General features: G+C 41.0%; 1 protein-coding gene across 2 annotated transcripts in view; it reads left to right on the forward strand.

Annotated features, from left to right (window-relative positions):
* The first annotated feature begins 4,210 nt into the window (after positions 1–4,210).
* The window catches only part of LOC120726995 (POU domain, class 2, transcription factor 2), a 79,293-nt gene continuing 66,686 nt past the window's right edge, over positions 4,211–16,817 (forward strand). The window contains exons 1-2 of one of the 2 annotated variants that reach the window (XM_040021101.1): positions 4,211–4,463; positions 7,870–7,974. In XM_040021101.1, the coding sequence (XP_039877035.1) occupies positions 7,890–7,974 (85 nt within the window). In that variant the 5' untranslated portion in view covers positions 4,211–4,463; positions 7,870–7,889. The remainder of the gene's footprint in view (positions 4,464–7,869; positions 7,975–16,817) is intronic. The other variant, XM_040021102.1, reaches the window with a different exon arrangement.

A 16,817-nucleotide genomic window follows, 5' to 3' on the forward strand; every position in this document is an offset into this window, starting at 1 on the left:
TGACACCACAGTAAAAATATGCCTGAATGGTTTCCACAAATAGAAATCTTTTACTCTTCTTTTTTTTTTTACTCTTATATGTTTTTTTCTTTTCTTTCTGAACATTTTTGTTCTCCTCGACGCCCATTTGCTCTCGTTTTCCTCAGCTGCTCGCCTCTGACACCAACATCAACCCTTTCACTTCAAAGCACCTGACATCTCATCGCGTTTAACATTTATGCCATTAGTGACTTAAAACTATTAACACACTATCCTGTGTATTGAGCAGCGCAGAAGCCCCTTCTCTAACTCTATCGTTCTCTCTCTCTTACCTGCTTTCTTTCTATGTCTCTCGGCCTCTCCCTCTTTCCCCTTTCTTCGCCTCCCAGAAAAGCCAGATGGGCCGGAGCTCTTTTTATTCTCGAGGCCTGGTGCACGTGCCGAGGACACTGGGCCTCACAGCGTTTAATTCACAAGCTTTAGACGCCTCCTTCTTTTAACCCCTGTGATCAACACCATCACCCACCCACCTCCCTCCTTCCCTCCCCAACTCTCTTTCTGTTTCCTGTCCTTCCCTGCCCCTTCTATTCTACTCTATTATCTCCTCTTCACTTACACTCTTTTCTCTTCTGTCCTGCTCTGTTTTGTACTGTTTTTGTCAAGTTTTTGCCTCCTTTCTCTTTCTGCCCCCCCAAGACCTTATGTTTTCTGTTTAATGCTGTTTTGTCTGTTCTTAAAAATGTTTTACACAGAATTGGTATTCACTGTTCACTATCCATGTGCCTCCAATTTAGACCGTTTCATTCTCCACTTTTTTCTTTTTTCTTCTGACACCACTGGCCAAAACAATATGTAAAATAACTGAAGTCTTATAATCAAACTTATAAATGAAATACACTGTTTATATGTTTATTCACCTGAAGCAACATTTCCCAGTAAATGCTGATTTTTCAATATATATTTATACTCAATATATTTAATTAATATATGAGACACACATAAATACAATCTGTAGGACATATAACACTTGATTTCTGAGGTTGCTTTAATTTTAATATATTTAAAGAGCAAGTCCTGCAAACTTGCATGAAAAAGCGCATGCTCATATTCAGTCACTTTGCTTCCAGATGTAGAACTTAATACTTCCAATGTATAAAGAAAATCTGGCATGATGGCATGATGGTGAAGCCTTCAACGTTATCCATAAAATATATATCTGCTGGTTATAGGATGAAACATTAAGGAGGTGGAGGGAGGCAGAAGTCGATGCTGAGTGCCGGTTGAACTGCTGCCTGCAGGCTAGTTTGACCTCCTCCTCCTCCCCTCTTACAAAGCCACTGAACCTGACAGAGGGATGTTACAGCTAGACATTTCACACACTGCCCAGAGTCAAAGTGACTGATGTGCACCGCATGCCTTTTAATTGGCTGAGCTGCTGTGAAACGGGATTAAATCTGGTTAATTGCTCAAATGGTAAAGGAGAAGGACATTGCAGTATAAGCAGGTGCGGGTCACCTCGAGGCTTCAGGTGATGTCAGAACGCATTTTCTGGTTTTTCTTTTTCCAACATTTTTCACTCTGTTGATCTTTCAAAAGGAAAGAATTTTTTTTGAAGGTGGTTCTCGATTCTACCAACTTACAGCTCCAGAGTAAGGTATTCTGTCCTCGTCTCAGCACCCGGCCTGAAAGGTAAACGGGTCACCCAGAGGAAACTGGATTATTTAGTGCTGCCTGAGTCTAATTGTTATTGAATGCGCTGAGTATTTATTCGGGATTATTCGGGGTTAACGTGGAAATAATGAGGTTGACCATCTCGAGGCTGTGTTCGGGAAATCGATAAACACACTGAGTTAATTACGGTAAATCAATTAAAAAGAGGGAGAGGGTGCTCTGAGAGCAAACACCCCACCAGGCCAGAGACACGAGAAGGGTCACAAGAAGAGGAAACTGACGTCCCCTTTCTTTGGTGGCTCTAGAATAAAGAGGAAGCGCTTTATGGTGTGTTTTCTATAGGCTATGAGCTCCCATATCAGTGTGTTTTATGATCCAGACTTTTCTTTCTCTATCTCTTTCAAACACACCCACGCACACGTGCCCACACGTGGCAGCAATTGACACCAAACAAAAGCCCGTTTTCTCCCTCCTCACTCTCCTCTGGCTCATCCTGACAGACTCCCTGACACGCGTTTGGCTTTCCTCTAAAAACTCCGAGGCTGCAGATAAATTAATGGAAATCCTATCGGTCAGGGGTGTGACACACACACACACACACACACACACACACACACAGAGGTCAGTGGGATTTTCACCCTGATCTCGAGTCGCATTGTAAACACACACGTCCCCCCCACCCACCCACCCCCCCAAACACACACGCACACTCCCAAAAATCTGCTGCATTTAAAACCCTTGCACGAGGACGCGCGCTGCATGCAACGCTGGTCCCGCTAATACAGCCACAAACGCCGATCAATAAATTGCCCAGGCTGTAATTATTTCATCGCCATGCACGTTTGCACGTCTGCACACACACTTCACCAAAAAACTTTTCCCCCAAAAAACATATTTTTAAACTAAGCCTCAAAATTAATTTCAGTCCAAATCCAAATTATTATATCAGTTGCTACTTGATTGTATGAGTAGTTACCTCAGATATAATGTGATATAAAACTTTTTTAAAGCCCCACTTTAACTTATTCGTATTTTACCCACACCCAGATCACTTGAGGTATATTTTTAATAAAAAGTAAATATAATAACCTACAAAAACCGCATAACTGGGTTATCACACAGTCACATTTTTAATTTGATGTTTCCAACATAGAGACAGCTGATTATTGAATATCTGCTGGAGTCTGTTTTTAACAATAAATGTGACAAATGTGATTGTGACCTGATGGAAAACAGAAGCTGCACTTTCAGTGTAATTATTGCACGTGTTGCTGTCTTTTGATATATTAAACAAAAAATGACGTTCAACCACTTCGTTTTCTTTTTTTAAAAAAGGCCTATTTTTATTCAAATTTACCTAAAAATGGAAATTTAAAATAGCTATTATGTTTGTTTGGGGCAATTTGTGCGCTACTTTGTCGAGTTGAAACGAAAAGAAGAAGCTCAATCTTGTGCGCAAAATTCCGAAGTATTTGCTTATATGCAAATAAGCCTCACTCAACAGAAAAAGAGAAGAAGGCCATAATCTGTGACGATAAATCCAGGATATTAATGCTGCACACAATATTTATTCAGTCTGCACTTATTTCCTTAGATTTCGCTAAAGTCTGTTTTATGCATTGGATGTAAATGGCCTGCCAGGTTCACCGGAAGAACGGAAGCGAGGTTAAATATTTCTCACTGAAAAACAAAAAATCTAAATTAGAGAAATATTTTTAGAATAAATAATTTTTTATTTAAAGCAGATAAGTGTAAGAAAACGAAATTAAAATCTTGACTAAATGATTTTAAAAAATAAATCAAACGTCGTTCTACAAAACAACCAGACAGGCGTGTCTCATTTTATGATCGTCATTTTTTCTTTGCATAATTGAAATGTATTCAAATATTATGCATTTGGATATGGCTTCGCAAACAAAGTTAAAGATATATAGTAACTGATCTGATTGTTGTTTTTAATCCTCTTTGAAATCGCCCAGACTTTTTTAATGTCCATTTGTCATCGATCGATTTTCCATCCACACTGCGACACTTTCATTTAAATTGATGAATAATAACAATTTTATATCTGGAGGGCCACACATCCCCCTGGCACCAAACACAACCTTTATAATTCCCACTCCAAATTCTGAACATTTACTATTTTTATTTTTTTTTTATATAAAGAATAATATCGAAATAAACATTTAAACTCGACATTCGGTTGTCTGGTTCCTGATAAGTGAAGGCCTTAATTGGGCTATATTGGCAAACTGGAGAAAAAGAATATTATTTATTTGGTGTTTATAGATTTTATTTATGGAAGAAAAAAAAAGTAACCGCGCTTGAATCGTAAAACAGCTGTTTGCATAAATTGTGCAGACAAATCTGGAAATCCAAGACATCCTGAGAGACTCTTGATAAACTCTTACTTACAGGAAACCTGTTTAAAACATCAATAAGGGCGCAGGAGCCATTATGTGATTATGTGGTGCTGGCGGTTCTTTATTTTTATTATAAAAGCTATTGCCTTTTTCATCAATTTGCAGGGAGCGTCTGTCATTGCAGGCCCCAGAGCCGCAGCCGCTCTGACCCCCGGGTCAAAGGTCAGCTAGCCACTCCACCGTTACTGCAGCTCATCAGCCGCTGCCAGCACCAGAGGAGCCGGCTCGTTTTAAAATATAGACAAGTGTCACGTGGAGGTTAAAGCGACTGTTTTTCCTTTAGAAAATACAGTAAATTATGAAGAAGTATACAAACAAACTGGGAGACGTGGAGTTGCAACGCTTAGAAGATATCCCTCCGCCTGTAGGAACAGCGTCGCGGACACACAGGTGAGTATTCTGCGCATTGATATTTAAATTAGCCCTTAGCTTTCCAGCCACCTGTTTATCAGGTAAATTTACTGGAAAATTTCCCCGAAATTTTAAAGTTTACACCAAAACATTAGTGTCAGTCTCTCTGTTACCTACCTGCCCAAACACACTCGGTGTGAGGAGAAGACTTGGCATAATTAGGTGGTTTATTGGTGCAGGCTAAATCCTTCCTTTAGCCTCACGGCACTTGAAATAGTCCCGGTTTTATTGTGGCTAATAGCCTGACGTTAAGGCTTCACGAGGCCTTTTAAAGCTTTTTAAAAGCCAAATCGTATTTTTATGTTCACTTGTGAAAAACATGGTGGTTCCAGCCGTACTGAACCATGCCAGTAGCAGGTTTTTGGAGGTTAACTGTAGTTGTAATAAACACAACAATTATCAAATAAGTCAAATTATTAAGAAGGCATGCTCCAAAAAAAAAAAAAAAGCAAATTGTCTAATGTCCTTATGAGGAATTTCATATTGTGACCGTACTGTACATAATGTAGGTCTACTGATGGTTAAATGCAGATAAACACGTGAAATATTTGTGAAGGAACTGAGAAAGTATGAAAATATGGTGGCAGTGAGGTGTCGCTGAGCTGTGACTGCAGGCTGTTAAATAATATTTCCTCATTGCTCCGTGGAAAATAAGGATCAGGACTGCCCAGTGACTGATAAGAAAGAAAAGCCCCTCACATACAGACGCCCCCTCTTCTTCCACCCTCTGGTTTCCCTGTCATCTCTGTGGAAGGTTTAAAATTAATTAATTTCATATTGACTGATAACATCAATAAATATTTGTGTCTCTTATAAACTGCATGAGAAATTCTTGCAATCAGCTTGAAGTAAACAGTTAAATCTAAAATCCAGATAACAAGCTGCTTTCTCCTGATGTCACACAGTATTCTGGGTAATGTCTGATTTATGAACCTCAGCCATCATCACAGTCATTGCATATTGACTCTCATCATTGTGTTTATTGACATCTGTGTGAACCTCATAATAGTCGTCATTTGATCAGTGTTCCTCAATAAATACTGCAACTGAAGCATGGGAGGTCAGGGAAACAGTAACTCCCTCGGATTGATTTCCAATAATCTGGTCGCTGCCTGTGTGATCCGCAGGCTGCAGGCTGCGGGGAATTGTCAGCTCCTGTCCTGATGCCTGTTTCCTTGGCGACTGGCGTGGAGATAATAGCCGTTAATGAGATATTAACCCCAAATAGGGACGAAGACAGGAAGTGATGAGCATTTGTGGAAAACGCTTCAGTCGGGCTTCGTCAATGGACGACCCCGACCTGATCAATATTGTTTTGTTATTCAGCGACGGTAACAACCGGTGAGACCCCGGTCGCTTGAAACTCAGGAGGTAAATCCAATTCTTCAGTATGGATGCATGGAAACATGAGAGGAAGCATTAAAGCGCAGACAAATAATCCAATCACATAGAAAAAATATAGATACAGCACTACACACACACACACATAACAGAATTATATGGCTGGCTCTTTGTCCAGCTGGTTAGGATGGAAGCAGGCGATTGCACCCTGCAGGTCAAAGGTCAACTTCATCCCAGACACCTGACCTCATCCACCAAAGGTTGACCTCCCTGGATCAGGAGTGTGTGTGTCTGTGTGTGTATGGGTGTAAGTGTGAGAGTAGAAAGGGAGGGTGGACGATAAGGAGAGAAACATGTGAATTATTGCCAAATGGTGAACATAAAAATTGAAGTGTGTCTGCGTCTGTGTGTGATTGTCGCAGATGGCCGTGGATGAGAGGTTAACAAATTTGAAGATGTTTATGATTTGAAGATGAGAAAAATGTTATTTCGTGTTAGTTTGTGTCCGAGTACGAAATCCTGCGCGCATCTTAAACTTGGATTTTCTCATTCGGAGCCGAGAGGCGTGATATAGAGACAAGAAGTAGATGAACTGAGAAAGGATGACAAATTAGAGACAAAGCAAAGGACAAGTAGAGGGAAGCTGGTTAAAGAAAAACAATGACAGATTGGTGGATAGTTGCAGCTGCAGCTTTTCCTCTTCCTTCACCATCATTTCATTTTTCTTTTACTTTCTCCTTCTGTCCTTCTGCTCCTCCGTCCCTCCATCCCCGCATCTCACTGCAGCTTTCTGGCAAATTATCACCTGACCTTGACTCATGTGACCCCCCCCCCCCCCCCCAAGTGAACACACACACACAAATACAGCACACACAGGCTTGTAGATACTGCACTTGCAGCAAGTTGCACATAGTCGAGTACATGGTCAAATTTACAGAGATGTCAATAAATTCCTAGAATTTACGTTTTAGTCATCTCTAAAAGTAAATTTAAAACTTATCTTTCTTTTAGAAGTGCGCTGTGTCCATTTTACATCATGTTTCTTCTAATATGCTGCACAAACAGATTGAATATGTCACTATAGTAAGAGTAATGTAAATAATTTATCCTTATTTACCTTGAGTCTGGTGCATACATTTTTTAAAATGTTTTTGTGTTGATTATTTTCTACAAAAATCAAATATTTAATATGGTTGGAAAACAGTCTGCGGAGGGAAAGTTCACCCCACAATAATACATATTTTAGTTAATAGTTACGCAGTGTTACTTATCCATCTACACTGTATAGGTTCGAGCTGCGCTGTTTTGAAGATGCTGGCTGCAGATTCGAATGCTTTCTCTTCAGTGTAGTGGGGCTTCATGGCATCTTCCATGTGGTACTCAAAGTACCAAAAAATACACCGTAAAAAAACTGAGGATCGGTGTCCCCTTCCTGAAACGATGACCTGGTTACTCAAAGTAATCCAACACCCTTTTGGGCAGTTTTTTGTGCACCTGCTCACTGTGTCACTGCACTGGAGGAAGTGTGAATACGCACCGCGAGAGGCTTGTGTTCATGACATTGTGGCAGCATCTAAACGTGTATTGCACCCCCCTCAGCACAGCTGTAATGTTACCTATTTCCACTCTGCCTGGGTGGGTGTAGTTCAGTAGAAAAAGTAATAATTCCAGCATGAAACTCCTCTCGCAATAAGATTTGTGGATTTTTTTTTTTTTCTTTGAGTTACCTGGTTAGGGGACTCTGAGATTTTCAAATGCGTTTTTCGATGATTTGAACAGCACAAAGTGAGTGTCATCTAGGTCCATTATAATCAAGAGCGGGCCCACATCTCTCTACAGCCGAAATGCCCAAAACTGGGAAACCAAAATAATTTTGAGGAAATGTGCTTTTCAAGTGTGTTTCTAAACTTGAAATCTTAAATGCAAAAAGAACGGCAGATCTCTCGATCAAGTGTTTGGACCTTTTTATTAATCTTTTGAGATTAATAAATGGAATAAAGTTTTTCTAAATTAATGACATCTAAAGTGCTCATGGTATTTGCAGAGAATAACTACACCCAAAGGATGGTGCCAGTAAGCTGCCTCCTTCCATGTCTCTCTCCAAGTTCTTGCACACCAATCTCGTCATCCCAGAGGTTCAAAGATGAAGGTGAGTAGGTGGGAGGAGGCGGAGGGGGGGTGGTAGACGAGGGGATGTAGGATAAAAGCAGGGTGGAAATACGCCTGGCCGAGCACTTGTGTTTCCATCCCTCCCCTTCACCCCTCCTTTCCTCCCCAAAAAGCATTCTTTCCCTTCTTCCAGCTCTCATTCACCCTTTAATCCCTCGCTACTCCACTGCATATGTTTCCTAATCCGGAGTGTGTGGGAGGCCCACTCTCACCCCTCCCCGTGCCCCCTCCTCATCCACCTCCGCCCTTGCCTTTCTCTTGGTGGCTGTAATGCTGTAACCTGCCTCTATTCCTCTTTCTTTTAGCCCCAGACTCGCTCTCTCTTTCTTTCTGCGGCTCTTATCGTTAGACAGCAGTGCGGTTCCAGCCTGCCCCCAACCAATCCTCTGATTTCAGAGCCCTTCAACCACTCCTTTTTTTTCTTTTTTTTGTTCATTTCTTGCTTTTTTCCCCCTCCTCGTTACTTGTGTGGTTATTGCGTCTGTTTTGTTTTGTTTTCTCGGTTTTATCCAGATCTCCTGGGAAATACACTTGCCATGCTTAAACATGAAAAATTGCTCAATATATGGTTTAACTGGAGCAGGGTCTTTACGCAGAAACTAAAACCCTTAAATTAAACCAGAACCCTATTATAATTAATCTAATGTGTAACCTGGACAATTTTTAATATTAATTTGGGATTTAAATTTTTACATTTATCAAATAATTTTCAAGGATATTAAAACTGCTGTTGCCTCTTCTTCTTTCTGTTCAGCACTTTTTCCCTCTTGCAAGCTGTCTTATTTTTTTCTCAGGTGATTTTGTTCTCTCTCTTCTCCCTCATTTCAGCTGCTCTTGTAACACACACACAGTCTCACACACACACACACTCACACACACAGGCTTTTTGTCCTGGTTCTTCTCTTGCTTTAGCCCATTACTGAATAGTGTTCCCGGAGCCTTTTGTGGAGCCTTGTATAGGCACATGCCAAGTCAAGTTATTTCAGAGCGATTTCAATGGAATTACCCCCCAAAATAATCTCCTTTTGCTCCCCCCTTTCCACAAAAAAGTAAGAAAGGGCGGAAGAAAAGAAGGGAATAATGTAAAATGAACCAGCACCCTTGACACAAAATAAGCCTTTACTTCCACACGAGAGGGACATGAGAATATGAAAAGATCAGAGTGTGCATATTAAAAGATGCACAGAGGAATTTGGATAAAAGGAGAGTTCTCCCTCAGCAAAGCCAGCTTACCCTGTTTTTTCCTGTTATTTTTACGTGAATAATGGAGATTACTCACCTTTATACACTGACAGAGGTTTTTAGGATTTAGGTCTTTGGTCTGTGGAAGTGTAAGTTGAAAGAGGTCTTTAAAAGGACCCACACACGGGGACACTTTATGAGAATTTTTTTTCCTGCAGGTTGGGGTAAATTGATCTTAATAAACAATTTAGTATGCAGGAAGCAGACCTTAGACACGCCAAAGAGATATCCAGAGGTGCAGTGGATGTAACACATGTGTCAAATTTCTGGTTCAGCAACATTCATAGCGTCACTTCCCTGGAGGTCAAGGGTCAAAGCCTCAGCGCCCACACAGTACATGTAATAAAACTGAATGATGGCTGTTTTCAAATTAGCCTTAAATTAACCATGACTGTAGGATTTTTATTGTGTGTATTTTATATGTATGTTCCAAGAGAGATCAGTTGTATTTTATTTATTTTCTTTTCATGAATTAAGTGATTCAGTGGATAACACCGTGTAGAGTTCTCTCCGTGCTTGCGTGGATTCTCTCCAGATACACAGGCTTGCATCCAAAGTCCAAAGACATGCAGTTAGTGCGGTTAGGTAAACTGGTGATTCTAATTTGCCCATAGGTGTGACTGTGAGTGTGAATGGTTATTTGTCCGTCCTTGTTACCCTGCAATAGATCAGTGACCTGTCCTGGGCGTTAGGGTGCCAGATGGGCTGCTCCGAGTATTTCAGAAGCTGATGATCTACTGGGATATGTCCACATGGCCATCTTTATGGCTTGCAGTCTGAAAAAGAGCAAATATCCAGTGAGCATTAGGTCTCTGGGGGGGAAATGCCTTGTTGGTGTTAGAGGTCAGAGCACATAGGAAGGCAACAGTAACACACTTTTTCATTTTGTTGCAACCAAGGTATGCACAAAAGCATCTCTGAATGCACGCCACATTAAACGATGACGCAGATGGAGTACAGAAGCAGAAAGCCACACTGGCTGCCGTGTCAGCAAAGAACAGGATGGGTCTAATGGGTCTTGATTTCTGCTGCAGCATTCAGACAGTAGGGTTAGAATTTAGCATAGCATCAATCCATCCAGCCTCGTATCAACAGTTCAGGCTGCTGGTGGTTTAATGATATAGGAGATATTTTATTGGGATACTTTGGTCCCCTCACCCCTTAGTACCAACTGTAATTATCATTTAAACACCTCAGTATTGTTGCAGTCCATGTTCATCTCTTTATGACCGCAGTGTACCCAGTGTATCTACCCATCTTCTGATGGCTGTTTCTAGCAGCATAACCTGCCAGGATAACCCCATATTTTCATGAACACGACAGTGAGTTTGCTGTTCTTAAATGGCCTCCATAGACACCAGATCTCAATCTAAGAGAGCACCTTTGGGATTTGGTGGAATTGGAGATTCACACCATGAATGTGTTCTTTAAATCTGCAGCAGCTGTGTGATGCTATCATGTCAGCATGGAGCAGAATCTCAGAAGAATGTTTGTAGCACTTTGTTGAATTCGTGTCAGGAATAGTTAAGGTCATTCTGAAAGCAAAAAAGGGTCCAATTTAGAGGCAGATGATATATTTTGTTATTACCTTAGAAGTTAATTTTATTTGGTTTATTTTTATTTGCTTCTAGAGCCAGCAGACGTCTCTTAAGATGAACTTTCTGGAAGCTGCAGAGTTTTTGAATTGTAAATATTACTATTTCAAGTATAAAAATATTGGGTGTATCAAAATCCAGTTAGTGCTTAAAATCCAGATGTTCTTACCAGTAATGATTGAAACATATACTGTTAGAAAGAGGGGATTTGTGAGCTTCATGTGGTTGTCTGTAGGTAGCACAGCAACAACAGTGACTCCAGACCTGCTCGCAAAAGTTTGGGATGAGTTTAACTATCATATGGACATATGGACTCGTCTAAATGTGCATACACAGAGCACCTGTGAAGACCTACGTTGTTTTTTGTTTTTTTTTAATGTAAAAGTTTGCATTCAGTCATATATTTTAAAATTTAAGTGCCCATTACTTTGAAAAAAAAAAAAGCTTTTGATTCAGATGGTTCAGGGTGATGACACGCTGTTTAAAGTTTGAAAATGTGCATTTAGCACATTTAAGTCAAAATGGATAAAAGTAATCGCTTCTTTTTAGATATTTTTTGATAACACTTTATTGCTGTCCCCCTTATTTGGCACTTTTGTGCAATGCAAGTGCTTAAATGGGGCCTTGCATGATCATTTCCAGAGTTTTTGTTTATGTTTTAAAGCCAACTTTCTTCTGATTGGCTGCCCCTCATAGACACAATGGTAGAATAGCATGTGCTGGTACCGCTGTTCCTAGACTTATATTACTGTGTTTGGGTTCCTCGGGTGACCATATTAGGATATTCAGAGTTTTTTCTACTGTTTCTATCCAAGAGTAGAAAAAACTGTCTTTGACACTGTGTGTGGTAGAAAATAATGAAAGCCTAAAATATCTGTTAACAGTTATAAACTGTCAGAGAAAACTTTCTTACTATTTCAAGAGAAACTAAGGAAAAATAATTATACTGTCCTTTATTTATTTATTACATACGTCCCTATGGATGCCTGCATGATGAATTGTTTACACTAGTATTATTGATAAGCATTTATATGTGTTATAGCAACATTGCTTCTTGTAAAATATTTATTGCCTGTTGCATGATGTAAAGCTTTAGAGGGGTGCTATAGGCAAAGGCTAATACATCTTCATTCATGTTTATTTGTGCAGCAAAGTAACCGCTAAGAACACACACACGAGCACTCGCAGTGTCCCAGAATCCATGAGCGTACATGTTGTTTACTGTAAATCTACAAGAAAATGCGTATGATAGTGTGTTCCACGTATGTGCTGGTGTACAGACGCGTGCAAGCCGCCTTCGGGTATTCACATACGTGTTTCTCTGCGTGTTCATCAATACATATATATATCTCCATGTGTGCGAGTGTGTGTCAGTGCCAAGTGTCATATCGATAGGTTAATAGCTGTGGTGTCAGATTCAGTAACTCTCTGATTAGTTGACAGTTCACTAATCCACACACCATCCTGAGTTATTGGCCCGGCCCATTGATTTCCAGCCTGCCAGCCAAGCCAGGAGGAACTCGGGGGTCGTAAGAGAGCCTGCCGTTATTGATTGGCCCCAGATCAACCCCACTACCACCTCCACATACCGTGCACGCCAAACCAATGCAGCTGCAGTCCTACAGCATGCAGCCTTACCATGCCTTCAGATAGAGTCTCTCTGTGGCTCTGGTTCTTCCGCCTATCCACACTCTTTTGCTCTCTTTTTCAGTGTGCTACTGGGTGTATTTGTGTCATGTTGTGGTATCATCTCCATCAATCAATTTTTTTTATTTATTTTTTGTGAAGACTGAAATATTTTTTTTATTGATAGACTTCACAAGTTGTAGGAGTCATCTCACCCCTCTCTACCTGCTCTGTGTTTGCCAATACTTTCACATCCTTTCATCTGTATCTGTGCATTCAAGTGATACTTCTCCCAAAATCTTTCACGTCTCAAAGAGTTGAAAAGTGACTGTAAAGCTTTTGTCGGGTTACGTTTTTACAGAGAAGATGGTTGTAATCCATTTAAAATCATGAATGTTACAGTAGACTGTGACTGTGGCGTGAAACTGTGTTTACATTTGAAATCATGTGAGTTTGTTCACTTAAATTTGAGCCTCTAAATAATAGGAAGCTATGTATAAAAATGGCTGCAGTTCCTAAACATTTGGTGCCAAATTTGTGGAAAACCTGATGAATAAACCAGGTTTAAACATATTATGACCTTGAACCTCCTACATTTTCATCAGCGTGTTGCCATTCAGCCAATTCCCAGTTTAAAAAGTAATGCAGGTGCTGTGGTTGGAAGGACCGTGCACAAGGAGTAAGGTTAAAGTGAAACTTTAATTTGTTCATTTTTCTGTTTAATTTGTGGTAATATCATCAGCAGATACACCTCAGCTCAATAATAGACAGACATGGACTTTTCTAAATGAGCCTCCTTCAACATTTAAACATTTCCTGGCACAGAGAGAGGATCAGCAAACAGGGCTTTTCCTACATCACGGACTTGGAAAGGTTCACACAAAATAGCACGAGATGGATGGTTTTGCATCCATTGGGCCGCATTAGGCTCAGCTCTGTGAAGCGACACGGTGCAACACTCTGTCCACAGCTAGCACAGCCGGATGTTAAGAGGGCAGTGCATTGCAAGTGAAAACTGTGCTTTTAGTGGACTGAACCCTGGTCATGAAAGCTGGCATTTAGGGACCGAAGGTGGAGTACTGTCAACTACACAATAACAAACTATACCTGGCAGCACCTCCTGTTTTTGATAAGGGTTCGCCTCTCCTTATCCAGGTTTAATTGTAGCTCGACTGACAGTAGCTTTTGTAAGAGCCCACAGTTGCATATTTGAAAGGCTTAATAAGGAGGTTTAGTGTTTTGATCATTGCAGTGACTTCAATAACCGGGCAGGTACAGGAAATATCAGAGAAAAATGTTCTCCGACTAGTTTAAATGTCTCTTATTTTGTACATTATGAACTTCTGCAGAACAGGAAAGTGAGTTCCTCTTCAAAGTATATTACGGTCTCATTCGTGAGTTTGGGTTAATTTACGAATGAGATGCATTCTCCCATCTGGTCCTGAGATATCCAAATACCCTCCTGAAAGAGCCGTAAATGCCTGAGGAGGACAGCGTCTGGGTTATGTTGCTTAGCTGCTCCCACCACAGATTGTTACAAACAGATTGATGATGGCTCGATTCTCCTGAATAAAAACAAAAGATTTAATTCCTGTTGGTGCACTTAGCTGAATGTTTTTTTTCCATAATTAAAAATAAGACAAAATTCTTCTAATTATGTCTTATTTTGGTTCTTTTTCGCCTCGTTGATCTTCATTGTAAGCAGAAAAGGCTTTAAAGTGAGCTGAAAGATGAAGCGATGTAAAATCAAACCTGCAACTTTTCCCCGCAGTTCACAAGGTAAACACATTTAATTCTGTTGATCCACGAGCACATCCAAACATCGCCGTGATCCTCCTCTTGACATTCTCAACATCCCTTGTATTGCTTCAGCCCTTTCTTCTTCTCTCTTCCCTCCGCTCCCTCCATCTCTCCTCGGCCTCTGTGTAAGCATCGGGGTGGGGCGGGGCTGAGGGGTTGTTAAACATTTTTCTTCCTTCTTAATTGTTTTGACTTGTGCCATTGGCATCCCGATTAGGCCCCATTGATTTCCCACTGCTAAGTGCATTGATTTCTACATTTCTCATTGATCCCCACTTCTAAATCTACCCACACACATCCACACACTCTCGGTGTCTGTCTCTCTTTCTCTCCATGAACACCGCACAGGCCGAGCATGAACATGTCTGTGTATCTGTGTATGACTGAACGTGTGTGTGTGGAAGAGAGAGAGACCGAGGCATGTAGAGAATAACTGCGAGTAAAAAGGCGCAGAGAAAGGGGATTCAAGTTTAGTCAATGGTGTTTATGTAGTACAAGAAAAGGGATTATCAGGTTTGTGCGAATAAAATGCACATCTCGGAGGAAACCTGTGGAGTGTGGGTGTTTTTGTGAGGCCACGAGAAATACAAAATTGTAAAACGGCTTTTTCTGAATTTGTGCGGCTCGCGTTTTTACTGGAATTTTGAAAATATTTAGCTTTAAAAATGCATCATAACAGCGGATGTTGCGTAGGATGTTGTTTCAGCAGTACGATACTTTGCGGAGGATTGTGTTTAAACACCTTTCACTGCTTATTTTTAGTTTTTTCTTCTTCATTTTTTTTAAAGCAAGTCTTGTTATCATTTATGTACACACACACACCCTCTTTCCTCTTGATCGTATTCGATGGTGTCCACGAGAGCTGGGTCTGATCCTCTCAGTGTTTAAGGCTATCAACCCCCCTCCCCGCTTCTCCAACAGGCACACGTAGACACCCATAAACACCACACACACACACACACACACACACACACACACACACACACACATTGCAGGCTGCAAGGGCCCGAAAGCTCCATCCATGTCATTGGCATTACCTCAAGCCTTGATGCTGCATTTGTGCTAAGCTAAGCTGTTTGAGCACAAGAACCAGAGGTGTGTGTGTGTGTGTCTGTGTGCATTTTGTGCACGTTACAGTGTGTTTCCATTTATGTGAATATCCGTTGTGTGCGTGCTTTGTTGCATGTTATGGTGAGTTTGCATATGGATATGTTTATTCTATGTGTACAACAGCACGTTAGAAAATGTGCCTGTGTGTGTTTGTGTGTGTGGAATACAGGATCGTCTGGGAACCTGATAAAGAATGACAGCACAAAGTCGATACTGCGGCCCCTTCCCCACCCCTCGCTCCATCCTTTACTTCAGTCTGGTCTTGGGTTTACATCTTAAATCCATTACAACCAGTTTGGGATGAAACACGATGCAGAACATGTGTGAAATATGAACATCGGCAGATTCACAGGAGGGAAAATATCCTCAAAGTCAAAATGAAATTATGCGTGAAATAAAGGAGAATATACATGGGGGGGGGAAAAAACAGCCTATAGAGATAAGACCACGGAAACGCTTCGAGTGAGAGAAAATGTGTATTCACAAACTGATTTTCACGCTAACTGTGATTTCCAGTGCGCTCGAGGTCGAGACGAGCTGATGAGCTGTAAGCAAGAGCATTGATCTGCCTCAACGATCGTATCAAGGTGGCGTATCGACAGCTTTGTGTTGTACTTTTTTCTGTTTGTCCTCCGCAGCCTAAGAGGAATAATGGATATGTAGGACAGGTATTGGCAGGGCCCGGACTGGCCTATTGACAACCTGTCAGCATTGATTACTTAGTCAGGCTACGAGAGAACAAGGAGAGAGACATAGACAGAGAATGAGAGGCATTAAGAGAGAGAGATGCTGAATATGGATAAAATGCCGAAAGCTAAAAATAATGTCGGTGAACAGAGAAGGGCTACCTTGGTTTATAAGGGTCAGTGTGACGTGTGTGTGTGTGTGTGTGTGTGTGTGTGTGTGTGTGTGTGTGTGTGTGTGTGTGTGTGTGTTTGTGTGTGTGTGTGTGTGTGTGTGTGTGTGTGTGTGTGTGTGTGTGTGTGCACGCATTTATAATAATATCAGTGGTAATCATTCAGTACCAGTAATCATTCTCTTCTCTTCAGTGTGAGTCTGAATATTTTATAGTTTATAAAGGTCTGTGTAACTGCCTGGTAATGATTCTTCTTCTTCTTCTTCTGTGTGTGTGTGTGTGTGTGTGTGTGTGTGTGTGTGTGTGTGTGTGTGTGTGTGTGTGTGTGTGTGTGTGTGTGTGTGTGTGTGTGTGTGGTTACAGCAGTAGCGGAGGGTTTGGTGGTGATATAATTGTAAGCTGGTATTGATTGGGCCCCCCTTGTTATTGATGAGGGAGAATTTAATTCAACCAACTCGTTTGTCAACATGACACTGCCATTTAACAATGAACTCGCTCTCACACACACACACACACTCACACACGGAGCAGACAGATAAAGAGCAATAAGATCTATCCTGCAACAGACTTCTTGTAGTGGGAAGTGTGTTTTCA

The sequence above is a fragment of the Simochromis diagramma genome, unplaced genomic scaffold (assembly GCF_900408965.1).
Source record: "Simochromis diagramma unplaced genomic scaffold, fSimDia1.1 OVJJ01000753.1, whole genome shotgun sequence".
NCBI lineage: Eukaryota > Metazoa > Chordata > Actinopteri > Cichliformes > Cichlidae > Simochromis > Simochromis diagramma.